Below are 27,836 nucleotides of genomic sequence, written 5' to 3'. Positions count from 1 at the left end.
CTGGGGATATTTATTATGGACAGAGTGTGAAGGACCTAGAATGACATCCTAAGTATAGTTCAGCCTTTACTTAGGAGGAGCTGGAGAATGAATGAAAGTTTTTAAGCAAAGGAGTGATACAGTAGTTTAGGGAGATCAGTTTGGAGAGTAAGGATGGGTTCAGGGAACAGGGCTATTTGGTGAGTGGAGAGCCTGGAAGATGGGAACTACTTGGTAATCAAGTTGTGTGGCATTAAGGGCCTGGATTAGAATGAGGACAGAGGGAATAGAAAAGGAAAGGGAGGAATATAAAGGAAATACTTAGATAGGAAAAATAAATAAGATTTGACAAATGAGAGGGTATATATGGTGAGGGAGAAGGAGAAAACGGTAATAGACAGTGGGACAGAAAATGGACAGGGAAAATCAGGAGTGGTGGTGGGAGAAAGGATGAAATATTTTAAATCTTGAGTTTGTGGAAAGACAAGTACAGCAAAAAGGAGTGAAGGATAAGGGAGGGGAGGAGAGAAGAGCTGAAAGGAAGGAAGAAGAGAGGAGGGAAGGAAAAATGGAATGGGGGGAGGAGAAAGGAAGAAACAAGGGGAGGGGAGTGAAAGGGAAGAAAAGAGAGGAAAGGAAAAAGGACAGGACTGAGAGGGGAGGAGAAAAAGGAAAGGGAGGAAATGGAAGAGGAGAGAAGAGGAAAGAGGAGAAGGAAAGAGAAGAGAGGGAAAGAAAGAATAGGGGAAGAGAAGAAAGGGAGGGTAAAGGAAAGGAGGGAAGAGAGGAGAAGTTGAAGTAGAAATTCTATCTACATGAAATATATATGTACATATATGAAATATATATATATGAACAATTTGAATAGAAGTGGCAATTACTACTGTGGCAGTGAATGGGATTGTCAAGAAGGTAGGGGAAAGGAAAAAAGAGTGAGATGACAGAACACTGGGAAATGCCTATGTTTAGGGACTGAAAACGAGTGAAAGAGGAAAAGGAGGAATGGTCAGAAAGGAAGGAAAAACAGGAGCACAATGTCAAAAGAAGAGAAGCCAAGAGAGAATGGTGAACGTCAAAAGCAGATGTTGATGAGGATGAGGCTGGAGAAGATGGCGTTTGGTGATAAGGAAATTCATTGGTGACCTTGCAAAGACTGAAGACTGTCACCAAGAAGCTTTTTAGCAGCTATGAGAAGAGAATGCAGACTTCAGGAGTGAAGGTTAAGGAGGAGGTGGGTGGAAAAGCAAAAGCTTCAAGTGGAGGACTCAGTATAGATGACTCAAGATAGTTTTGCTAGTAAAAGGGAGGAGAGTGCTAAGATGATTGGTCAAAGGCAGTAGGATTGAGGGAAGGGTTTTTTTTTTTTTTTTTTTAATTTCTTAGGAATGGGAAGACCTGAATATGATCATAAGCACCGGGAAGGGACCTGAAGAAAGGTGGGAAATGGATTTTCCTTCCTCAAATTTCTCATAACACCTCTTTTTTGAACTTGCTATACTGTGGTTGATAACAAAGATATTTGTTAGACATATTTTATTCCACATTATTATACTGTACATTCCTTGAGAATAGGGACTTGTGTGTTTTGACTCACCTTTGTCTATTCAGAGATGAGCCCAGGGATTAGATTGGAGTAGACAGTATTTATTAAATACCATTTGTTAACTAACTGATGGAATCAGGACTTGGAGAAGAGGGGAAAAGAGCCCCAGTGGAGGAAAGATGGGAAAATACTAATTGTGAGGTAAAGAGGAAGGAAAGGAATAGAGATAGCCTACTAAGCAGACTGGCCATTTACTGATAAGATAGCTGACAACTACATTACCAACTTTTTACCTTCCTTTGCCTTGTCTCATGGTAATGTGTCCTCATCCAAGTAAGTGAAAAGTCAGGCCAAGGGTGCTCTCTTCATGAGGAATTTGGGCAGGCTGCTGCCCATATCCCCAAAGTTGAGAACTAACCCAAGGAGCAGATCCAGGAAGCTCATCTACCAGTCCTGAGGCTCCACGTGTGTCCTGGCCACTCCCCATTCTCCAGTTTGCCAAAGCAGAAAATAAAGGGCTCTTTCCCCATGCCCTGACTTTCCTCAACCTCTCAAGGTGGGAGCCTTCTCTAGGACCTAAATTCTGCCCTCACACTTCCCAGCCACTGGGGCTGAACCCTCAAACTCAAAACCCCTATCTCCATGTTCTCCCCCAGGAGGAGCCGCACCATACACAGGCGTCTTCCCGGGCAGGATAACAATGATGAGTTGCAGTCCCGAGTAGGTGTTCTTGAGATGCCGGAACATGGGCTCCACGCTGTCTGCACCCTGCGCGTATTTGCAGAAACAAGGCTGGCCCTGGATGGGCATCCCTGCATCCTTGGAAATCTTACGGAGCTGGTCTGTGAAGTTCCTGCAGGGCATTGGAAAGAGGGAGGGGGGAGTGGGAGGGAAGCACTAAGAGCCTGCCAGACTAGAAAAAGTTCAGAATGCATCTTCAGGACTCAGAGCCCCTCTCATCTGAGGGAAGGTGAGCCCTGGCTTCCCCTTTAGGAGATGGCCTTTGGGCTGAGATTTCAAAAAATCATCTCCCCCCTCAAACTTTCTAACTTCATTTATTTGGTTCAAGGCTTCAAGAAGCAGTATAACAGTGGAAAGAGCACTGGATTTGAAGAGGAAGATTTAAACCCTGATTTTACCCCTTGCTCTCCTATGTAACCTTGGACAATCCTTTATGTCTTTGGGCTTCTTCATATATAAAAGGAGGGAAATGGAATAGAAAACTTCTAAGATCCCTTTCAGTTCTATCTAAATCCATGATCCAAATCCTTTAATTAGGGTATAAATTCTAATACCACTGGGAGGGTTCAGACAGCTAAGGATCACACTGAGATGGCTAACAGACCAGATGACAGAACTGGGACCTGAAAGTATGGAAAGGCTGAAAGGGCCAAAGCCAATAAGATGGAATCAAACAGTGGTAAATCTGAAGCCCTGCCCTCAGCCTTGGAGTGGGAGTGCTGGAGAATGGACAAAAACACATGTGGTACTTGAAAAGCAGTTTACTGGACACAGGTTTTCAATAGGAGTCCAAGCTACTTAAAGGCTCAACACAAAGCAAGAGTTATATTTGGGGTTTAAAAAAAAAGATCTAAATGGAGTTTGGGCTGTTTTAATAGATATCTAATTGAGGCTTCAAAATAAGAAAGCAATAGTTGGGCTGCATTCCCTGAGCAGCCCTCATTCTGTTGTGCTTTGGAAACACTTTAAGGATGAGTGTGTCCATGAAGGCAAGGAGGTCAGAGAATGCCAGAGATCATGTCATACAAGGGAATAGCTTGAAAGAATAAAGAATGTTGAGGCTACAGAAGAGAAGACTTCTGGAAGACATGATAGCTATTGTCAAATATCTGTGATAGTTGTTATGCAAAAAGATATTGGAGTTATTCTTCTGAGCCCTAGAGGGCAGAACTAGGAGGAATGGGGAAGGAGAGGAGAAAGAGTCACAGGAAAGCTGACATTGGCTCAATCTAAGGAAGAACTTTTTTCATAACAAGGGCTCCAGGGGATTGAGGCAGGGCATCAAGGCAACAGAAGCCCAAACCAGACTGGAATATAGAGGGTTCCATCATGAGGCAGAACAATTCTATCAGTGTATCAGTCACTTATCTATACCAAGTTTTACCCCATTCTCTTTCCCTAAATAAGCTTTGAAGACAATCTCTTGTCCTAGGCCTGGACTAGAACTAATTTATTTCAGAATAGCTTCCTACTAGATCAAGTTACAAAATCAGGGAATTTCCATGAGAGGTGTGTGAGCATATGAGTGTGTGTGTGTGGTGGAGGTAGGTCTGAGGGAAGCTGACTCCAAGGATTGTCTGGGATAAAAAAGAGACATTAACTAAAGAGCCTCCCCCTCCCCACCCCAAACCTGTTGACTCTTTCTTGGGGGAATGCTGGGAAATATCTAAACAAGATTCATCCAGAAATCCAAGTCAGCTTCTAGACAAGGAAAGGAGGGAAGGACAAGGCAGAATGCTACGGAAATTGACTTTGGAGAACTTAGTGGGGCAGAGGCCTAGCCTGAGCTCCTTACTTCAGCACCTCTTCCCGACACTGCTTTTGGGGTGCAAAGCAGGCAATGGCCCAGACTTTGATCTCAATTCCATTGTAGAACTGCTTTCCTCTCATGTCCCATACACCTTGGTTGGGTGTGGCGATGGCGCGGTTCTGAGAGCATGGGTAAAAGACAATCATTGGTTACTTACTACCTACAGTATCCCAACCAAACCCCAGGATAGGAAGACAAGCCCTCCAAATGCTGTTCCTCCTTCTTCTTCCCCACTTTATTAATAAGTAAGCCAGATCACTGGAGGAGCCTGTGCTTCCCATCCTGCCCCCAACTGTGATCCTGGCCTGCTCCCTTGCCCAAGATCTTCTCTGTTATTAAGTTGGGGCCACCTGGTTAGTTAAAAGACTTCTGCCCTAGCTCACCCGTCCACCATACTGCAGGATTGGAGCTGGGAGTACTCGGCCAGTCACTTCTGTCATGTCATCTCTCACTTTGATCCCAAACTCCTGTATGTAGGGGTCTAGATTGTAGCTGGCATTCTTCATCTGTTTGGAAAACAAGAGTAATGAAAGTGAAGGGAAAGGATTTTAGTAGCTTGGAGTCTATGCCAAGGAAATTAGGGAAGAAGTTGAATTAAGACCAGGTAGCAGAGCATCAACAAAACTGAAGATTGTTCCTTCTCTTTTGCCTTCGAACTAAGATGTTGTGGAGGTCTCTAAACATGGGTCCAGAGGCTCAGAGTAGGTTTGCTGTGGGAAGGAACAGGCTAAGGCCAGCACAGAGGAGAAAATAAGGAGACCTCAGCCTGAAAAATTAAGGCAAATAGGAATAAGAGTTTCCTATGTTCTATTTTGTCAAGATAACATGGATTCTTTTGAGGGAGATCTCTAAAGATTCTGGAGCAAGGATGCCACAACCTAACCTCGTCTTTACCAGCCCCCAAAAGATTTTTTCAAGAGCAGCAGAATTTAGCTGTCCCTTTCTAAAGAGCCCTCTTACCAGGCGGCTGATCTCCTCTTGCCCTGTCGGGGCTGACCTTGCAGTAGCTTTGATCATGTTGAAGTCTGATTGTCTGTCAGCTTCTTGATACAGCGCTGTCCAGCCACAATGTTACAGACCTGGAGAATGGTGGGCATGTCACACACACACCCACACACACACACACACACACACAAACCAAATATAAGGCTCTTTCCCACTTTTGTACCCATGCCTTTTCATCCCTTTCTGGGAGCTTCCATAAAATAAGATCCCTGGCCTCAGATTTGATTTTAGCCCCCAGAAGGTACAGAAGACCAGCTCACTTGGCATGCAGGTATACTCCACTTAAAAATATATATATATGAAAAATTAAAACTTACATAACAAATTATTTAAGGATGATATTTATATTACAAAAAAATTCTTCACTTTACAAAAGGATTCCTCTAAATATATCCAGCTCCCCTTAGAACATTACAGAAGTTGGATTTACACTTCTTTAGTCAACACTTCTTTCTTCACATTAATGAAATGGGATAGATAAGCATAATCCTCCAAGTGACCATCCTATCCTATCAAAATGAGCTCATCTCAAAAGGGTATAATAGTTGCTTGTTGTCCTTTTTGGTTTGCTCTTAACAATCTTATTTAACATATGGATGACTTCTGGTAGAGAGTTAGACCTGACAGAGAATTCAGAAATCTGGGTTCAGGTCCCTATCCTGGTTCTATGATTTTAGGTAAGTCAATCTTCTTCTCAGACTCAGTTATCTTATCTATTGAATGTGATACTACTACTGTCTTACCCACAAGACTTATACATTGATCAAAGAGACAATCTGTATAACCTCTGCAAGTATTAGGAATTCTAACTCTCTTGAAAGTTCCCTATAGGCAGGGCTTGGGACTGAGTTACTCCTGGAAAGAAGATGGCACAGTGGGATATAAATATTTTTTTCCTTGAATATATCTGGGCTTACTAGTTACTAGAACACTACTACCTGGTGAGCTCCATGGGTCTCTCTGTTGCCTCTATCACTTAGCACAAGATCCTGCATACAGTAGGCCCTATCACAGGCTTCTTCTCTATTACACTGGCCTCAGGTGGCTAATAACACTGCCTGGGATCAAAAACTGATAGAAAGATGAGGTTGGAAATGAGATATAACATTGCCCCAGAGTTTGCTGAGAGGAAGATGGGGAGGAAGAAAAATGGAGACTCATAAACTATAAATCAATCATTTGTTATAAAAGAATCAACATCTAATGAGTCAGAAAGACCCAATATCTACCTAAACAATAACCTGACAATAAATCAATTTTGGAACTGGAAGCATTCAAATTCTACTACAGAAAGCACAAGTCTGATGGGCAGGCTACATTATATGAATGCCAAATATATGCTTGCCTAAAAGCCTATTTACAGAAAACTCACACAAGGCAAGCACTCATAAGGAAACTCTCAAGGTCTCTCTGAAGAACTTTGGAATCAATTGGGAGACATGAGAGTCACTGAACAGGACTTCCCAGCATGGCATGCCCTCATCAGAGAAGGTGCTGTGCTCCATGAGCAAAGCAGAGTTGCTGTAGCTTAAATGAAAGGTAAAATGTGCAAATTTAAAGGTATCTCCACCTAAATGTTTATGTGGACTATTTGCACCTAATCTATGGTAGTCTTCTTATTGATCTAATCAAACACAGTCAACCCACTATACTTTGACCTTAACAGAGAGTGTCATCATTTTGGTCCTCTCTGAAAAGGAAGGAGTGCAACCAACCAGGCTACTAGCTCAGGCAGATAGATGTTTATACTCATATGGTCCTGATCAAATGTCTAAGGAAAGCAAAGTTTTGGGGGCCTAGATAATGACACATTGCAATTTTATAGCTTTATGGTTGACAAAATACCTTCACATCTATGATGTCAGTTGATTCTCAATGACCACCTCATAAGTGAGAGAATAGAAAAAAACCCATAAATCCTGTGAAACCCATTATTCAGGTATTGTTATACTATTTTTTTTTAGAGGCAAAGAAAATGAGACTCAGAGAAACAGTTACTGCTCAAAGTCACCCCAGAAGTAAGTGTCAGGACTATGACTTGAACCTAGGTCTTTGGAGACCAGTGTTTCTACAACAAAACACTGGTCTAGAGAGGTTAGTTATATTTAGCTTGATGGTGTGAAAATTTAAAAAGTTTCAGTTATAATGAGCAGGCACAAGTAGTCAAAAAGAAGGCAGGAACTTTCAAATGATGTTCTTTGGGAGTGGCAATATAAACAAAAACAGAATTGATTTGGTAATCTTTATTCTCTAGAGTTGAATTCCCTAAATTTGACTTTGCAGAATTTCTAGGAGCCCGTGTCACTGAATATGCTCCCCAATTACTTTTGTCTCACTTTCAGCAATTTTTCAATAGATATGTCCTCTAAACACTTTATTTCTTTTCCCCTGCTTGGTTCCTTTCCTGTTATCTCTGGAATCTCATTCCCTTCTATGTTTCTTTTGTCTCAAAGGATCACTAGACTTGGACCTTGAAAGTGACCTTAGAGCCCATTTCCTCCCCTTCCTTCAGCAGCTTTACTCTTACAGTTCTCATAGTTCCCCCAGAAGCAGAAAGAAAAAAAAAAACCTTAGATACCCAAAGGAATTAAACTAGACTCTTCCTAGAAGATTCAATAAAAAAAGCACATGAAACCTTTTGATCCAGGGGGTTGGAACAAGGATGTGGTCACTGTCATTTCTCTTTGTAGACCATTTAGGCAGAAGGAGAAGGTTGCACTGAAGTAAAGACTGCCTGCCTTCTCTTCCTCTGTTTGTGGTGATATTTGTAACTTCATATTGAGTATTAGATCTAAGGGAAAACCGTTTTTCTTTCATAACTATTCTTTTGTAAGTATATATGTTACTTGTATATTACATACTATATGTTGCAACTTGTATATTGTATGCTTAATATTGAGTATTAGATGTAAAGGACAACTGTTTTTCTTTTGTAACTATATTACTTGTATGTTGTATACTATATATCATAACTCTACATATTACTTGTATATTGTATACTTAATATTGAGTATTATATGTAAAGGACAATTGTTTTTCTTTTGTAACTATATTAGTTTATATTGCATATTATATATTGTAACTACATATGTTACTATTTTTAAACAAGATGTAATTATAGTTTGTGGCCTAAACATCTATCTTTCAGTAAAAACCATTGGGAAAACAGGATTCAGTTTATAAGTTAACATTCTGGGAGCACATCTCTTAAACAGAATAAGGCAAACCTGTATGACCAAAAGGTTTTAGGTCCTGTGGGGCTTCTAGCTACAGAAAGTAGGGAAGAATAAAAAGGTGAGAAGGAGGAGTGTTGGTTTCTGACCTGAAGAAACTATCTAACAAGTCTTCTATTAAGCACTAAATTACCTAGCCTGTTCCACTGTTTTGGGGTGGGGATGAAAAATATGACAGCTTTGTGGTCTGGGGGCAAGTTCCATTTATCCTAATATACCTAATGTCTCTAGAGAAGCCACTCAGTCCCCTCAATCCCCCAATCTGCAAAATGGGAAACAGGAAAAGATAGCAAAAGGATGGGAAGGGCATTGGGGATGGCTGGGAAGGTATGGGAGAGGAATTCAAAGGAAAGCAGGAGCCTCACCTCCAGAGGCAGGTAGGTATGTTTTTGTTCCTGGCCGACCTGCAGGCATGGCAGGTGGGGGTACTTAAGTTGTAGGTTGTACTTCTGCTTGAAATACTGGGCCACAGTGCACTCTACTGTCTGTCCACTCTCCAACTGCAAGGGAAACCTATGGGGGAAGGAAGCATATTAGCAAGTTATCCTGCTGAACCACATCCCTATGTCCTCTGCCTCTAGAAATACTAGACTCTTCCCTTTTCTCTGACCACTGCTACCTTCTCATTTGTAAAGAGCTAAAGTAGGTGATGGTGAGGGTAGAGAAAGAGAAAAGAAAATGCAGAAAGACTCAGAGTCTCATGAGAGGACATGTAGGCCAGATATAGCACAGAGCTCCAAAGATACGGAGGAGGAATTTAGCATACCTAAGTACCCCAAAAAGAGACAAGCTCCTTGGAGTGAGGGCCAACCCTTCCTGTTCCAGGCCCTCACTTCCCTGCCTCTCTCAGCCTCAGGTGGCTAGGAAAGTTTTTTGCCCTAGTTTCAGGAAAAATCCCAGTAGTTAGATAGTAATAGAAAAGTCTGGAGTCAGAAAGCAGAAAGATGCCTGTGATGAGACAGGGGTGTGTGTGTGTGTGTGTGTGTGTGTGTGTGTAAGGCAGGTGGGAAGGCCATGGGAACACAAGATCACACAGCCATCCCAGGACAGACAAACGGCCAAATTCAGGGCTCATATCTAAAAGAATGGCTATCAGATTTCTGGGCCTCCACCACTTCCCTCATGCCCCCATCCTAGCAGCTGGGTAATCACTCGGCATCCGTTCCTGGATATGAGCCAGCAACCCTGCCCACTTACGTCTGATGGCTGGCAGGCCGGCGGGTGACGTTACACACTCGGTATTTCCTCTTCATCTGCCCACAATGGGTCACCTCCACCTTCAGTCCTGGAGGGAGGGGATAGATAGAGAACTAGGAAAAGTTTTAAGGGAGGAATCCCACCAAGAATGAGCTCAGCTACCACCATGATCTCAATCTACCCAACATTAGAAAGGCCAGTTTTTACATCTCAACATACTGCTCTCCCTCTGCTAGAACCCATTCTATCCCCATCTTCATCACCAGTAACACTCACCTTTGATCTCCTTGGTGAATCGAACTCTCTGGGAATCAGTGAGTGGTTTGGGCTGCTCATCAATGTTCCTTATGTCAAGTACCTCACACATGAACTCAATGACTGGCTGTGCTTTGTAGAAAGCCGTGGCCGAAACTGCAGGGATAGGGCAGGGGACAACTCAGAGAAAGCTGGAGGTCTAACTGGAAGGGACACGTCTATCCCAGGGGGGAAAGGCTCAGATGTCCTAGAATCCCAGGATTTAAAGCTTAAATTCAGTACTGCTAATGTCCAATGGTTTCCATACTGAAATCTACAGTTATTTCAAGGGGTCTGAGAAGCCATGCACATTGACAATTATTATTCTGATCTTTATTTAGCTCCAGCAAAATCTGCATTATAACTTAGTATAACAAATAGGCAAACATACCTTCTATGGCTTAAATATCATGTCTTGCACCTCTATGTACTATTTCTTTTCAAACATATGGATACTATTATGATGAAATGCAAACTTATCGAAAGCATTACTGAATTAAAGGTAGCTTGTCATCTTGTATTTCCTTCCTCAGTGGATACCATAACTATAATGGGAATGGGGGGAGAGAGGTAGAGGAGAGAGAATCTATGCTGAAGTTACAAAGGGCTCCCCCATACTTAAAAAGATTTGGAATTATGGATTTAGTCCAACCCTGTAATTTTAGAGAAGAGACTTTTGGCTCCTTCAGAGTAGTAAAACAAGGTGGGAATTGTGAAGAAACATTGACACTGATTGTAGAGCTGGGAAGGTGCCTCCCCACCCCCACCTCTGTCACTCACCATCAATATTCAACATCATTTTCCACATGGCTGGCCGAACAGACTGGTGAAAGCCGAACCAGACTTCACGCCCACCCCCCAGAGGGTGGTAGTATCCCTCAGGGGGAGAGAAGAAGGAACGGCCAACAGGGGTGTACCTAGGAGGGATGGGTAGAATCCTGGTCCCTCCAGCATACCATGATCAACTCCCTCCCCACCCAATAAGGAAAAACCCTGGGCCAAGAGACTGGACACCCAGGTTCTAATCCAAATTCTGCCTCCTCCCCGCTTTGTGTCTGGGGAGAGAGCATCTGTCCCTTGCTAGATTTCCCTTTCCTTTTCCAAGAGGGATGGATTAAGAACGTACCAGGGAGATAAAACATAAGGAAGGGCTTAGAACTCTTCAAAAAGGAGACACAATGGATTTATAATGTCTCATTTGTACCCTCCTATGTCTGGGGAATAAGAGCTACTTGTTAATACAATATCCAAAATATCCTTCCCACCCACTTTGGGTATCTCCTTTCCCTATTCCACTAAGATCTTCTTCACAAACTGAGCAGAAGTCATTTGCTCCCCTCCCACATACCTCATAGATGCCAGGTGTCTCATGGCCACATCCAGGGCCTGAACAGATTCCAGAGGGACAGGAATCTGCCCACTGACCAGGGCTTCATGAAGCATGCGCCAGCTGACAATGGCCATCCATTTGATGGAAACCTTGAAGATCCGATCCTTTCCTTCACCAGGGATTGTTACCTCAAAGTCCACCTTTGAGAGGAAATAGAGAAAAGGAAGGGAACAGAGATAGCTAGCACTCATTCACCCCTATTAGACAATAAAGTCCTTGAGGACCAGGTCACATTTTACCTAAACTTTTTATCTCCTGGGGACCTAATAAAGGATTGTGCACACAGTAGAAAAATGACAAGTGGGTTTAAAGAGTGAATAAATCAATGTCCTCCAATATCCAGATCCCCAATTCATCCTGAAAAACAAATCCTTGGCTAGCAAGTGTCTATATAAACAGGTCATCCTATTCAATCCTGTCTTTAGTTCTAGCTCAGACAATTTTGGGACCTAGGATAGGAATAGGAAGTTGCCAAATACTGTCCAGAAGGAAGTTTTCTATATCTATATATCTTAATCCCATCTACTGGGAACCAAGAGCCCCCTTGTTTCAGGCAATGTGTTTTAGATTGAGTCAAATAAGAGACCAGAAGGCTTTGTGCTTAGACTAAGTCCATGCTGTGCACTACTTATTGTGCCCTGGAAACACATCAATCTCATACAATTTTTAACCCCTTACCCTTTCATTGCCAATGGGCAAGGCAGTAACAGTGTAGATGTTCTTCTTCCCATCATACACAGGTTTCCTGTCACCAAAAATCTGTGGCTTGAAGTGCTGAACCATGTACTCCACCACCTCTCTGTAAGGAAGGAGAAGAGAGAAGCTCATAGAGTCCTTAGTTCCAGAAAGTCTTGAGAAACCACTTACAATTGTCCCTCAATCTCCAGTACACAAGGGGAAAATGCATCTCAGCCACAAATGCATTTAACAATATTTAACGATGAAAGAGTGCTTTACAAAATGCAAAGCACTTCTCCCCTCCCTTAACAACCTTGAGAAAAACAATTACAATCCATGACTTATTATTCCCATTTTATAGATAAGAAAACTAAAGTTCAAGAGATCAAATGATTTTCTCAAGATATAGACAGTGACAGAGCTAGATTTCCAATCCAGATCTTCTCCTTCCAAGAACTGTGAATGCTCTGTCCTTCTAGACAGTGTAATCACTCCAACTTTTTCTCTCATCCTCAATTTTGAGGGGTTCCTTCAACTGGAAAAGTATGTAGGTTATGAATGTACCCATTAGTATTGAGGTGACCAGGGTTTGAGGATTCCACCCCACAACTCCTTCTAGAGATCAGAAATCAATCTAGCTGGAAGACTGAACATCCTCTGTAAGCCCAAGAGGGTCATGATAAGACAGAAGAGTATAAAACAAGACACCCTCTTTCCCCTCCCCTCCCCCTCCCTGAGGGCTACTCCTTAGTGCTTTCTCATTTCACTTCTTAGATTTGGCCAGGAACTGGGGAGGAGAGGTAGGAACAAAATACACAGTCTGCCCATAATATGGGAGAGAAAGGAAGGAGAAAAAAGGGGGTTAAGGAGAAGGAATATGGACTTCAAGATCTCCCCTCAGTCAGGAAGAGGAGTAGGGAGTTGCAAGTCAAAAAGGAGACTACAGGGGAGTTCCAAGTTAGGGAAGGAAATGATGGGGGGGATTCTGAATAAGAGAAGGGAGGGACAAAAACTTCCCAGTTGTATAGGAGAGGGAGCAAGAGGCTTCTGAGTCAGGGAGGGGAAGTTGGGGAAGGGGGGACATGTGGTTCTAGGTCAGGGAAGAAAGAATGGAAGGGTTTCAAAATAGAAAAAGATCTTAGAAGCTAAGGGTTGGGGGCTCAAAGAGGCTGCAATACTTGCCTTACCTGTTGACTCTGCGGGGACACTTGTCCGGTTTGATGTCCACCTCATAGTGGTACACGTCGATCTTGGGGATATCTACCTCGAAATAGTTGGCCAAGAGCTTGATGGGCTTGCCTACAGTGCCTATCCCAGGCCGTCTCGGGGCCTGGAACACCTGCTGCAGGGGGGGCAGGTAGGTGCCTGCAGCTATAGAAGAATAGAGCAAAGGAGCTCAGGCAGAGAAGTTACCATCATCTTGTCAATTCACTTCACTTCACTTCATCAAACATTAAGGGCCAGAGCAGGAAGAAATCCTTTTGAATTCAGCAGTACAGGGTTTTTTTAGGAAAGACTTCTTGAAAGTTTATATTCAAATTGGGCCTTGAAAAAAGGGGCTTTCCCCAAAAAAACAAGTGTCCTAGGGGAAACCTGCCCCAGTTTGTGCAGAGGAAGTGACTGGAATTACTATAGGCTGACCTCTTCTAACCAAGCCCCTCCACTAGGTTCAGGAACCCTAATCTTCTCCAGACAGACCAAATTTCCCTCAATTACTGATTTGAAGGGATTTACCTATCTGGCCATTGGGGAAAGATCTTCCTATTATGTAACATCCTAGTGCAAATTCAGACACTTTCTCTCCTACTGCATCCACAGACCCAATCTACCCCTTAAGCTGACCTTGGGGCCTCTGAGGACTAGCATTCTGTACCAAAAGTGTCACCCATGAAAGCTAGCCAGAAGAGTCCGGGGACACAGAGCTCCTAGGTCTTTTCAAGCACAGGGGAGTCTGGGAGGTAGGAGGGAAAGATAATTCTTTGTAAGATGCTTTAACCCACATCCCCCTTTTCTCCTCCCCTCCCCTCCTCCCCCAGTTAGATGTCTAATTTTCCCTGCTTCAATCAGGGCCTAAAGTCTGCCTTCTACCTCCCCTCCCCCCAGCTCTCCATAGCAAAAGCTCCAAGTCTTCTCCTCTTTCCTTCCCTTCCTCTCCCTCCCTCCAGAATCGATTCCTGCAGACAGACAGAAGGGGCCCTAGGGGCGGAGCCAGCTTTGGCCTCTCCGATCCCCCTGGGTTTCCAAGGCTGCCTGCATGGTCTGCCTTTCTTTCTCCTTTCCACAGAATACCCCCCCTTCCAACCCCATTCTGCAGCTGGGGGGAAGGGGGTCACTGTCAGGCTCTGAGCCTGCTTTGTCTTCCTTCTGTTATTGTTTGATCTCACTGGGGTCCCAGGGCCTGGGGGAGGGTGGGGTAATAAAACCAGCCCAGATCAGACACTGGGAGACAGACAAGACACCTCCCCCCAGGCTCAGCTTTCACTGTCTGGACAGCAGGGCCCCTCCCCCCAGCCCCAACACCAAAAACTACTGTCCTATCTCTTGGGGTGGAGGTAGTGGTGGAGGAAATGTGTAGGTCAGGGAGAGTTCAGAGAAAAAGAGGGATAATTTGGGCACTACAGGTCCCACATTCTCACTGTCCACTCCTAGTCTCAGAGACCAAAAGAGAGAGACCCTCCTTTCTTCAACATCCACCTGCTTGCAAAGCCCTCTCCCAATGGTTCCTACAAACTGAGAAGGCCCCAGTGATAGGCCCCTGCTTCCCCCCAATCCCCTTAATCCCCAAGGCTCCCTTAAGGCATTCAGAGTCCAGCTTTCAGGCTAGCTTCCAGGTGACTAAAATGCCACCTCCCTACCTAGCCCAAGGAGAGGTTTACTCCCCTTCCCTCCTGCCTCAGCTCACCTAGCCCCAGCACCCTGCCTAACATAGGCCAAGCCAGACACACATGCAGATGTGCACTAGATAGCAAATGCTAGAGACCCAGCTGCAGAAGCTGACAGCTACATAGAAGCAGACATGGTGCCTGACACACAGTAGACAATCAATAAATGTTTGTTGACTATATGAATGAACAATGACAAAGAGCCATATAAACCCAGGTCCTCCTGGAGCTCTGTAGATTCAGACATAGAATCACAGACTGTTGGAGTTGGAATGAAAAGCTCAGAAAACATTTAGCCCAACTCCTCTTCATCTGATGAATGGGAGAAACCCCAACTCAGAAAGGAGAAGGGTCCAAGGTTACACAACAGCAAAGCTGGTACTCAAATGCTGCTCCTCTGACCTGTTCTCTCCACCACATCATGCTAGACAGATGCAAATGTAAACTACACACACACACACACACACACACACACACACACACACACACACACACAGAGCAGCAGCAGCAGCACATGGACATTGCAGCCAAAATTCACAGGGAGGGCCCTGGTCCTTCTACAGCCACCTAGAGGTTTCTTAATCAGCTGGGTTTCCCAGTAGCCTAAGTGGGAAAGTGCTTCCCCCTACTCTAGCCTGCCCTCTAAGGAGAGGATAGCAGGGCCCTTCCCCCAGCCCTGACACCAGAAACTACTGTCCTATCCCTTCCAGGGGGGCGGGGTAGGTCAGAAAGAGTTCAGAGTAAAGCAGGGATGGTGGGGACACTATAGCTCCCATAGTCTCACTGGCCCCTTCTAGTCTGAACTGTGGGCTTCAGAGACCACCAGAGAGATACCCTCCTTTCCAACATTCACAATGCACAGACCCATATCTTTGCAAAACCCTCTATCAGGAGATCCTCCTCCTCGACCACCCATTGCAGGATCTAGAACAGGGGTTCATAACCTGAAGCCCATGATTTTGTTTTCTAATAATTTAATAATTGTATTTTAATGGAATTGTTTGTTCTTATAGAGCTGCATATTTATTTTCTGCATTTAAAAAACATTTTTTCTGGAAAAAAAAAAGGTCCTTAAATTTTACCAACCAGCCAGAGGGATCAGCTGTGCCCCACCCCCCTCAAAAAAGATTAACAATCCCAGCTCTAGAACCTGCTGCTGTCCTTGGACTATGATAGTGGGCCTTCAAATACAGGCCCAAATATTTCTTCCTCTCTACAGGCTGACCTCTGGATTATGGAGGGGAGGTCCAGGTTATGGAGCCCCAAGGCTTAGAGTCCTGGGGGAAGAATCCAGTTCCCTGGGGTGTCTAAAGCAACCATTCTGGTTCAATATTAGTCTAGGGCAAGACAACTATATGCTTTCTTCCCCTTCCCTGCCCCCCCCCAAAAAAAACCCTCCAAAACAACAAAATCAAATTTAAGCTGCTAGAATTCATTTAAGTATCTGGGAGGAGGGAACTCCCAGCAGCCTAGGAGACAGAGGAGGGGCAAGCAGGCAGACTCTAAGGGGTGCCCTCCACCCCCACCACCTCCTCTCTCCCTGGGGCTGACAGACGGGACTTTGTGATGCAGATGAGGGACTGGAACCCTGGGTCTCAGAGCTGGGGGGAGGGGGAGCGACCAGTCACACAAAGCGAGTGGTGGTGCAGCAGACAGGATCAGGGGAGATAGAAACCCCCTAACACCTGTTTTCTACTTTCTTATGGTGCTCCTCCCTTCCACATGCTCCTGGGTGGGCAAAAGTCTGGCTCAGGGATTCTGGGGTTGCTTCCCAGATCTCTGAAAGACCTAGAATTTCACTCTCCCACCCTGAGTCCTGCTTTCAGATATGAGCAATATATTCTGAGTGGAGCCAGAGGGTTGCAATTAAGTGCTTAGAGATTTTGAGAAGGAAGAAAATCAAAGGTTAGTTATATACAATAGAGACATGTGTTAGACGTGGGTTTCTTGGGAATGACAGTTTGAATTAGATCATCTTGAAGATCGAAGAAGAATCACCTTGTACAAATTGATCTATCAACTAAAAATCCTAAACCAAGTGCCTAAACCAAGTATCCAACAGATACACACCCATATAAACACAGATGTGTGCACACATGTATAAAGACACAGGCATATATGAGCACATGCACAAACATGCCTGGATATAGACACAGCTCAGAGAGAAACAGCCATGCAGAGACTCAAGAACCTAAAAGCATCTATCCTCTCCCTCTCAGAAGGAGAGAAGTCTGGGGTAAGGAGACAAAGAGAATTTGTGCCTCACGGGGCTCTTCAGTTACCCCTTCTTCCCCCACCCCAAACAGGAAAGGAAACTCCTTTGGGCCTTTGAATGGGGTATCAAGGAAAGCAGCTCTAGCTCTTCCCAACCTGGGGTATCTAAACTCAGGCTCCCTCAGAGGTTAGGTTCTTCTTCAAACAAAAACTAATTAGCAACTTGTCTGGGATGCTTTTCTAAGTAACAATTGGGGGAAAGGGGTGGAGAAAGTACAGGTGCCACCCAGCTTGGATATCATTTGATTTCAATACAGCTTTAAAGAAGAATGGGTATCTGAGACACTCTTTAATAAGTCCAGCTACTTTCAAAAGGCACCCTCCCAATCTTGACAGCCAGATTAAAAACAAACAAAAAAAAAAAAAAAAACAAATACTTTACACCTAGAAGAAAGAGGTCTGGTTCACTGGTCCCCATCTTCAATTCCACAAGGCAAACATTAAGCACTTACTATGTACATCATTTAGCCTATTGCAAATCAATTGGCCAACAGGACCAACCAAGGACCATGGTTCACTGGAGTAAAGATAAAGGGGCACAATAAACTGAGTCCCAGGATTTGAAATAAGAGTCCTAAGGTAAATATTGGTCTTTGCCACTTAGTGATTCTAGCTATATGACCTTGACTAAGTCATTTAACTCCTTTCAGCCTCTAGTTCTTCATCTGTTAAATGGGTACAATACTTAAGCTGCCCCCAAAATGTCTAGTTAAATGGAAGCTGTCAATGTTACTGTCAAAATGAAAACTGCTTAAAATTCAATAATACAGCAGCACCATAGTGATGCTGGAGTTAGGAAACCTATGTTCAAATTCTGCTTCAGGTACTTAATAGTACTGTGATCATAGGCAAATCACTTCAATGACTATAAGTCTCAGTTTCTTCATCTGCAAAATAGCATAATGATATTTGAACATGGAGCTCACAAGTTACCCTTGAGTATCAGATGTGTAGCATACTTTAAGGCATTAACATAAATATTGACTCATTATTATGACAGGCCTAAAAGTGCTATATAAATGTAACCTATTATTATTATTTGGGGAAAATGAGGCTGGACGGGGAAATGCTCAGGAATTCTCCAGTAACAACTCAGTCTGCTAGGTTTCTGTTAAAGCTACCTTGCAAATGGGCAACCAAAGAGCTAGGCTGGTAGAAGTCATTTTTAGCCTCCCTATACACTAGGTGCTGGAGGAACTATAAGGAATTATGGTAAAGCAAATGAGTTTACCTGATCCACCAGGCTATAGTTGGGAAAGTATTGGAGTAACTGTTTATTAGTCCTGTGTGTAATCCTGGGGAAGTCACTATTATCTCGATCAAACTCAATTTCCCCATCTATAAAATGGGGATAATAATAGCACTTACTTCAACAAGGAGGATGTTTATGAGGACTAAATGAAATATTATTTGTAAGCTGCTTTGTGAACCTTAAAGTACTACAAAAATGTTCCCTATAAAGTCACTGAGTTGTATTGTAAAGAGCACTGGACTTAGATTTAGGAGAAAAGTAGGTTCAAAACCCCCTTCCAACACCTTGGTATCGCCAAGGTAAGTTATTTCATCTCAAAGCCTTACATAAATATAAACCATCACTGTGACTATTAACTAGCAATGACATTCTCTTAATACACATGTATACCTGACTGAACCTGGCCCACCAATTCATGCTCCCTCCTCTAAGGAAGAAATGTCAGTCCTTAATTGCTCTCCTGATTTATGGGTGGGTAGGAAAGGGTTTGTGGAATCAGTTCCCTGATGGCCATCTAGATTGGGAAACAGAAAGAAATAGGATAGCCTTCAACCTCACAGAGTACCTAGACTCCACCTTTTCAATTTCTAGATTGACTTGCCTCAATTTCCCTCTACTGCCTCCTCCATTTCTTCTTAATCACGGAAATTGGTCAGTTGAGGCTGATCCCCACCGACCCCAACAAAAACTGACCCATAATGGGGTTAACTTACTAGCAACACTCCCCATCTCTGGCCCACAGCCTCGTCCTCCCCCAGTCCCCCAAGTGTGTATAGTGGGAGGCAGCAGGCAGCAGGGGCCTGGATTGTTTTGTGTCCAGGCCCCTGACAGCTGCTCTGGGTGGGGGAGGGGAAAACTCCGGCTGGCTCACTCGGTAGACCCTTAGCGCAGGCAGGGCTGGGAAAGGGATTTTTTTTTTTTTTTTTTTTAACGTTCTGAAATCTTGACACCCAAAAATGTTCCAAAGGAATCAGCCTTTGTGCAGGGATTTAAATTCTTGTTTCTCCCCCACGTACCGAAAGGGGAGGAGGTACCCAAAATCTCACACATCTCCTCAATGTGAGGGGAGAGGGATAGACCTGGGCATTCTCCAAGCCTTCCAACAAACCTAACCCAGAACAGAAAATCAGTCCTGATGTTAGAGGCAAACCTGGGGCCAGACTGGCTTCCTCGGTTTCCAACCTCACACTCCACCTCCCCATCAACATTCCAGTTCGAGGCTCCTTCTATCTCAGGAGCCCCTCCCCAAACCAGTGTCAGCATCTATCAGTGCTCGCCCCCACCCAATCAATGTCAGTTTCTAGGCCGCTGAACCCTCACATCTGTCTCTACAAACTGAAATCAACATCAGCTTCTAGGCCTTGAAACCCTCAAATTTCTGCCCCTCCAATCCAACTATGCAGCAGAAAAAGGAGCTATGCTGGCTACCCCAAACGTAAGGCGTCCCCAGGATCCGGGAAGGGGGAAACTCCCCCAAATCCCACAGCCTATGGAATCTCAGAGACAGGGTCTCCTCCCCCTGCCGCCCCCGCCCCCACCCCACCCGGACCCCAAACTGACTCAACGCAACCTAACTCTGCGCATGCTCAGGGCCTGGGCGCCCCCCCCTTACCCCTCACCACTTCTCCCCACCGCCCCCGACCTCAGGCCCCTTCTCCCAATTCTACTTTTTTTTTTTTTTTTTTTTTTTTAAACTGTGGAATACAAGAGTCTTCTTCTCTACCAGGATCCACAGTCTGATCTCCTAGCCTTCTTCTCACCCATCCAAACCCCCAGCCTCAATCGCGGCCTTCCCTCCCCTCCCCCACAAGCTTTCTAAACACCAGGAGCATCCCCCTCCCCCGAAAGCTCATCTCTTTGCTCAGACCGGGCCCCCCAGTTTATCGGTTTCTCCGCCCCAGTACTACAGACGTATTCTCCTGAGCCCGAGTGATGTCCCCATCCCACCTCAATGCTCCTATTCCGCAGAGCCTGGGAACCCCAACAAACATTAGGTACCACCAAAATCCATACTCGTAGCTCTCCCCTTGCTGTGCACACAAGAATTCTCTGCAGTCAGGAGATACCCTCACCTCCGGAACCCCGGCCTCGATCGTGGGGCCTCCCCAACACACAAGTCCCAGAATCTTAAGAACCCCCTTCCTCATACACTCTAGACTCTCTCCTCCCCCGCAGGTGCACGGAAGCCTCCCCCCGTCACTTCCAGGCACATAAGACCCCCTCCTCAGATTGCACACGTATTGCCCCCCATGCACATAGCCCCCCACGCAGGTGCACAGGCCTTTCTCCTTCGCTCCTCGCCATGCACATATCCATGCTCACAAGTTCCCCTCCCCTTCTCTAGTGATATAGACCCCCCACTTACATACAGCGCCCCCCCCCGTGGCACCCAGGCCTCCCCCCAAACAGGCCATTACCTGCTCCCGAGGGTCCCGCTTCCATCCCATATACCCGTGTGTTAGATCAGGCAGCCGGGAGTGAGTCTGGTGCACGGCGTGGGGGGGCCCGGGCCCCAGTCGCTCCCGTGGTTCCCGCTCCCGGGCCGGGCTCCGCTCCCCCCCCCCACCCCGGCAGCTCCCGCCCGCCGCCGCCGCCGCCGCCGCCGCCGCTGCTGCAAGCTCTCCCTGCAAGCAGCCGGCCAACCCTTAGTGCGCAGGCGCGCCCGCCCCGGGGCCGAGAGGGTGGACGGGAACAAGTCGAGCCCGTCTCTCCTACAGCAACAAAGGCCAGCGGAGCAGGGAGGGAGCGAAGGCTCTTCGAGTGGCCGCGCCCCCTACCGTCCAGTCGGTAGCGCTGCACTCCGAACCCACCGGGCTTTGGGCTCTGGGGCTCCAGGCTCCGCAGCGGAGCAGGTGGGTTTGCATCTGCACCCCAGGGCTCTCCCACCAAGGGAGGGGCTCTACTAGGCTAGCAAGGGGGAGGGGAGTCTGGAAGCGGAGAGCGTAACACTGGCCCGGCGCCAGGATTCTCCCCGGCTCTGTAGCCCAGAATCTTTTGTCTGACAGAGGCAGCCTGGGGCAACTGTAACCTCCAGCACTCCCGCCCACCCAAGGGATACTAGAGAAATACATAGTTGCATCGGACCTGCTCTTAGGGGAAACTATTAAATGAGTCCCAGCTCCGCTACTTACTTACTACTCTGGGGCCTTTGGGTAATTGCCAAGTCTCTGAACCTCAGTTCCTCGATCTGCAAAAAAGGATACAACTACACTACCTATTCTCGGGGTTTTTGTTGTTGTTGAGAGAAAAGCATTTTTTAGCCTTAAAACCCAAGGGAAAGGTATATTATCATTATGGTAATTAATTATCATTATTGTAATATCAAACAATAAAGTGAAGTGAAATTAGTACGGAACTAAGAAGGGAGAGCTGAGTTCTACTAAATCAATTTAATTCAATTTCTTTATTGAGCACCTAGTATATTCATAGATCTAGAGATACAAAGGCAAAAAGAAATAAGTTTACTGTAACTGGGTGTGAAATCTACATGGGTGAATACAAAATATATATTTTAAAATACATAGTAATTTAGAGAGTGAAACTAACAACTGGGAAAATTAGACAAGATCGCTTGTAGCAGGTGGTACTTGAGCTAAGTCTTGAAGGGATCTAGGGATTCCAGGACACAGAGGGGAAGAATAATATTACAGACATAAGGAACTTAGCCTCTGCAAATACAGGGACATGGGAAATGGAAATGTCCTGTAAGAGGAACATCTAGTGGGCCATTCTGACTGGAATGTAGAATGCCGTAAGAATAAAATGAAGGCAATCTAGAAAAATGGGCTGCAGCCAGATAGCTTTAAAGTATCAAATAGGTACATCGATTTTATCTTACAACGCTATAATAAACCATTGAAATTTCTTGAGCCGGAAGTGAAATGGTTCTAACAGCTACTAATTGGCGGTATTCTAGGCAAATTACCTCCTTAGCTATAAAAGTAAAAAGGGTTAGATCATATCCTCGGTAAGGTTCTTTGCAGCACAATTGGTGTTCTGCAATATTCAAGAAGCAAAAGGAGGAAGACGATTAGGACTTCACTGAAGATGGCCAAGTGATAGGTCATATAAGAGAGAGCCCTCCCCTAGAAACAGCGACCGAATGCCAGTGAGAAGAGACAGGATTAGGGAAAAATAAAATAAAATAAAAAAAAATAATAATAAAAAAAGCACGGAGTTATAACTAGGGTGAGAAGATTGGAATATAGTCCCAGTTGCTAACAGCATTTACATTACTTTAGTAGCTAGAAAATACTTAGTTTAGCACCTAGTTAACAAGAACTAATTAAAATGTAAAGCTACCAGATGGCAAGCTCAACCTGTGATAGCACTTCTCGCCATATCTCAGGATTTTGTCCTGGGGTTTTTGACACCCAGCCACCACTTGAGTTTGTCCAAAAGGTTGTCAGTGGGGCATGTTTTGTGGTGTTTGCCTCAGCGTGTGTGTGTGTGTGTGTGTGTGTGTGTGTGTGTGTGTGTGAGATGGTTAACTCATGATTCTACTCAAGAGAAAATTATTTTTCAGAAAAGGTAAAAATCAAAGAAATAGCCAAACAAAAGGAAAACTAACATAATGAACAAAATATCATAGATGAAAAGATCATGAAGCAAAAATGCCAGAAGGAATGCAGGTATTAGTACCAATCTTAGTAATCTGAGAAAAGGAAACTGGAACTATTGTGGGTTATATGACATATACAACAAATACAGTAAAAGGAACAATTTTAGGGCTTAGGAATGTCACCCAAATAGCTTTCCCTTCCTAAGCCCAGTTTGAGCCTATCTCAAACTTTAGCAGAACCTTAAATTTTTTTTGATTATCTTTTTTTTCACATCATCTTTACTTCCAAATATATTCCTCTCTTATTGCCTCCCCAGAAAACCAAAGAAAAAAACAGGTTAGCAAAACTAACCCACATATTTGACGAGTTTGAAAGTATATGTAAAGTTCTGTACCAAGTCCTCCACATCTACAAAGAAGGAAAGTACAATCATGCTTCCTGAAATTTCATTTTTGTTTTTCTTTCCATTATTGTTTCATTATGTATCTTGCTTTTCTAACTCTGCTTACTTCACCTAGCTTCTGTTTATATGTCTTCTCCTGCTTCTCCGAATTCTTCATTTACATTGCTTTTTATTTGGCAGAATCTTTTTTTCTTTAACATCAACATGAAAAAACAAACAAACAAACAAACAAAAAAAACCCAAAACCACCAAACCCTTGAAAGTCAAAAGACCTGGGTAAAGTTCTGCTATTAACTGGCATAGTCACTTTTCATGGTAAACAAGTGACAACTCCTTTGAGTGTGAGTGACTGGAATCCCAATCTCAAAAGAGATCTCAGATTCCATTTAGTCCAACAGATATCTGAATAAGAACAACTAATAAATGGTCATCTAGAATTCTGTTAGAAAGAAAAATCCTTTAATTTCCAAGGATGCTCATTCTTAACTATCAGGAAGCTTCTTCACATTAAGCCTAAATATACCTCTTCCAAGTAAAGCCCTTTAGATATTTGAAGAAATCTCCTATTTCCTTTTCTCCAATTCTTCATCATTATATGACATGCTCTCCAGACTTTTGCTTTCCTTCCTTTGTCCTACTCCTGCCTGTCTGTCCTTTCTAAAATTTAGTGCTTTGAAATGAACAAAGTACTCCAAGGATGACCTGACTAGCATATAGGAGAACCATTCCTTCTTTTATCCTGAACACTATGCATCTCATAATCCAACTAAGACAACATTAATTATTTTGGCTTATATTGAAATCAAAATGTAAAACCCTGAGAGATTTTTCATAGAAATTAGCATCTTGAGGCAGATGGATGGCGCATTGGAGAGAGCACTGGCTACAGTTAGTAGGGGACCTAAGTTCAAATCAGGTCTCAGACACTTCACATGTGCTAGCTATGTGACCCTGGACAAATCACTTAACCCCAATTGCCTCACCAAAATTAAAAAGAAAAGAAATTATTTTCTAGCCATACCCCTCCCTTTCTGGATTTGCAAAGTTGATTTTTTTTAAATGTTTTACTTTGTTTGATAAAGCCTTGGTCTAGCCTGTCCAGAGATTTGGGATTGGTCCACTGGCATCCACTTTGTTAGTGGGCCCACAAAGCTTACTGATGTCTGAAAGTTTGACAAGCTTGCCAACTATGCTTTCTTCCAAGGCACTGATAAAAATGTTGAGCAATATAGGACTGATGCCTAGACAGATGCCTGAAGCATTCTGTTAGAGACTTCCCTCCAAGATATTGATTACTATTCTTCGGATTCAATCATTTGGCCAGTCTCAAATGCTCCCAACCATAACACCATCCAACCCAAACATGTCCATCTTATCTGTGAGCATAGCATGGGAGATTTTGTAAATGTTTTTGTAACAGTGATGTGGACTTTGATGGATATCCCATATGAGGTTTGAGATGCTCCTGTTGCCATAGCAGCCCACATCAGCTCTGGCCTTCCTTCCTTGAGCCCTCAGGAAAACAAAGCACCAGTTTGCTATTAGCTATAAAATAAGGGAATAGACTTCATGCTGAACCAAACCACCAAGCCAGTGAGCCTTTCAAGGTATTACTAATCCATGCACTAAAGAATTATACTAATATCTTTTCAAATACATGCCAACTACCCACCCTGCCAAATAAACCATGTGTTTCACCAGACCGGACAAGAAGGAAACCTTCATTGACTGGGTTCTGAATTTAGACCAGGGATTGATGAAATAGAGCCAAATTATTTGAAAATTGTAGGGAGACTGATGGTTCACCTCTCTGCATCTTGCAGCTAGAACATTTCATAGCTCAATTTCTAATCATTATATTTCACAAGGAAACAGCTTTGCATGGCCACATGATGTAGTAGATATTTCTAAAATTGCAAAGGAAACTGTGCTCTATTGGAACACTTGGCCCATTTGTTTCCTGATCCTTCATCTCTCAGCCACAGGTTGTGGAAAAGGAATGAGGATGCAGTATGATGCTGTTGAATAGGCCCTGGCTTCAGGTGCTAAACTAGAGCAGAGAAAACAGGGAAGCAGAGGGGAGTGAGGAGGCTTGGATTAGGATTGGTCGCCTGGCCTTCCCACCAGCCAATAAGGTTTCATAGCAAATCCCAGTCCATTTCTCCTATGTGCTCACCTCTGCGGGCTGGTCGGTCTATCTCACTTCCAAGATGTCTTCTCATCTCTATCCCAGGAACCCCTACAGCGCTGCTCTCCAGGAACAGTTCCAGCTCTCCCTCCACTCTCAGCTCAGGCTGCGGCGGCAATCAGTTACAGCAACAGCAGCAAACAGCAGCTTGCCAGCAGCTACCTGACCCGTAGAAGCTGTCTCTCTCTCCTGTTCTGCAGACAAGAGACCTGAAAAGCAGACTGGAAGGTCTTCTTAAAGCCTAATGAAAGAGAAGGTGAAAGCAAAGAGCCAACCTACCTATTAGCATGCAAATTTGATAAGCTTGTAAAATCTCACCGTGTCTTCCTGACCTCTTACATAGCTTCATCCTTTTCCCCAAGCAGACGCTTGGGCAGTACCACTTCCAATGTCTTTCAGACTTAACTTCCCCAATGAAAATCCTCAGTATGTCTTCAGCTCCCCACAGTGATGAAATACGTTGCAGATCTCTTCTACCCTTTGCTAAAATATACTTCATCTATAATATTCCCCGGACCTACTGGTTTAGTTGTCTCATGAGAAAGGGAGATCATTTCTGAGATGCATTGAATCAAAAAATGTCAACATATTAAAAAAAAAAAAAGGAAATGATGTTTTTCTAAAAGAAATGCAGATGACTTCATATGTAAAAGGGGGGTTGGATTTTTTTTTTTTTTTGTCTTTTCAATGGGTAGGAGAAAGAATGGAAGAAGAGAGAGAATTTGGAACTGAAAATAAAAATTAAAAATAAAAATAAATGCAGAAAAGGTAACAAATAGAGCAATTTTATTATTGTCTAGACTAGTTTTTTAAAAAGTTCATAGTTTCTTATACATTCTTCTTTCCTTATTATTGTGCTCTACAAAACTATAATCATAGTTTTCTGCTGCACACCGAGATTTGCAAAGCACTTTACATATATAAACTCATTTGATTCTCACAACAACTCTAGAAGGTAAATATTATTATCCCCATTTTACAGATGAGGAAAACTAAGATAGGGGCAAATATCTAGAATGCTGAGCGTGAAATCTGGAAGACTCATCTTCCAAAGTTCAAATCTGGCCTCAAACATTTGCTCTGGGGCAAGTCACTTAACTTCTTTCTCACGCATTTTCCTCATCTGTAAATAAAATAGCATCTATTTTCCAGGACAATTAAACAGCATAGTGGATAGAAGTCTTAAAGTCAGGAAGTTGGATCCTGAGTTCAAATCTTGTCTCAGACATTTACTGGCCATATGCTTTTGGACAAGTCATTTAACCCTATTTACCTTGGTTTCCTCATCTGTAAAATGAGTTGGAGAAGAACATGGCAAACTAGTATCTTTGCCAAGAAAATTCCAAAAGGGGTCAGGAAAAGTCAAACACTGCTGAAAACTATTAAAGAATAACAAATACCTGCAGTAAGTATCTGAGGCAGGATTTGTTTGTACTTAAATCTTCCTAAACTCCAACTTTGTTACTCTATCCACTTGGATGCATAAGAATATGGTAAATACTGAAAAAAAAGGACTTATAAGAACTAATATGGAATGAAATAAGCAGATAAAAAGAAACCATATACAAGAGGGCTACAATGTACACAGAAAGTATAATAGCCACAAATCAATCAAAGGTAAATGTAGCAAAATAGCAGAAACAAACATGACCCCAGAGAGTTCTATTGCTCCTTCTTCTCTTTTGCAGAGGTGAGAAGTCCATGAGCATGACATTTTGCTTATATTTTCAAGACTTTTTCAATGTATTGAATAATTCTGGTGATTTTTTTCTTTCTCTTTTTCCTTTTAAAAATATTCTTTGTTATATGAGATAGATTCTTGGGATGGAAAGTGGAAGCAAACAAAATATTTAAATAAAATTTTATTTTTGAAAACCCTAACTCCTGGTATATGTGAATATACATATACATCACAGAAGTATCTATGATGGTTACACTCAGGATATAATGTGTGTGCATGTGATAAAATGAACTGATATTATTCCAGTATGATCTGTTTTGGGGGGGTTTTTTTAATGGTGTCTTTCATTTTAAAGTATAATAGTTGTTTCTCAATAAGCTTTCCCCCTATAAAATTAACCCTTGTAATAATAACAACAACTGTTAAATAAAATGAATTCAGGAACCATTTATGATAGCACATGCAGCATTTTGCACTCTCCATTGATAATAATAGCTAGTAATGTTTTAGGGTCTGTAAAGCATTTTATAAATATTATCTCATTTGATCCTCATAACAACCCTAAAAGATAGGTATTTACAAACAAGGAAATCAAGACAGCCAGAGGTTAGATGGCTTGCCCAGAGTCACAGCTAGTATTTGAGATTGGATTCATACTAAACTCTTCCTGATCGTAGATCTGACACTCTCTCCTTATTGTTTCACCCCATTTTTCTGTTGAGAG

At 43.4% G+C, this 27,836-nt stretch overlaps 1 protein-coding gene and 1 long non-coding RNA gene across 2 annotated transcripts in view; one reads left to right on the top strand and one right to left on the bottom strand.

The window, feature by feature from the left end:
* The window catches only part of LOC141563692 (protein argonaute-1-like), a 34,421-nt gene extending 13,565 nt beyond the window's left edge, over nt 1–20,856 (bottom strand). The window contains 13 exon segments of the mRNA XM_074305118.1: nt 2,191–2,375; nt 4,059–4,192; nt 4,457–4,579; nt 5,034–5,092; nt 5,095–5,152; nt 8,677–8,824; nt 9,509–9,596; nt 9,785–9,919; nt 10,583–10,719; nt 11,151–11,332; nt 11,871–11,991; nt 13,058–13,241; nt 20,696–20,856. Of these exon segments, the coding sequence (XP_074161219.1) occupies nt 2,191–2,375; nt 4,059–4,192; nt 4,457–4,579; nt 5,034–5,092; nt 5,095–5,152; nt 8,677–8,824; nt 9,509–9,596; nt 9,785–9,919; nt 10,583–10,719; nt 11,151–11,332; nt 11,871–11,991; nt 13,058–13,241; nt 20,696–20,720 (1,579 nt within the window). The 5' untranslated portion in view covers nt 20,721–20,856.
* Nucleotides 20,857–20,959: 103 nt separating this feature from the next.
* On the top strand, nt 20,960–26,060 carry LOC141559961 (uncharacterized). Its single transcript, XR_012487593.1, has 2 exons — nt 20,960–21,130; nt 25,477–26,060. It is a non-coding gene; the product is annotated as an uncharacterized LOC141559961 (long non-coding RNA).
* The last annotated feature ends 1,776 nt before the right edge of the window (nt 26,061–27,836 follow it).

This window comes from Sminthopsis crassicaudata, chromosome 3 (genome assembly GCF_048593235.1).
Source record: "Sminthopsis crassicaudata isolate SCR6 chromosome 3, ASM4859323v1, whole genome shotgun sequence".
Classification (NCBI taxonomy): Eukaryota; Metazoa; Chordata; class Mammalia; order Dasyuromorphia; family Dasyuridae; genus Sminthopsis; species Sminthopsis crassicaudata.
Note: the sequence above shows the minus strand (reverse complement) of the source record. Positions and strands in the feature narration are given on the sequence as shown.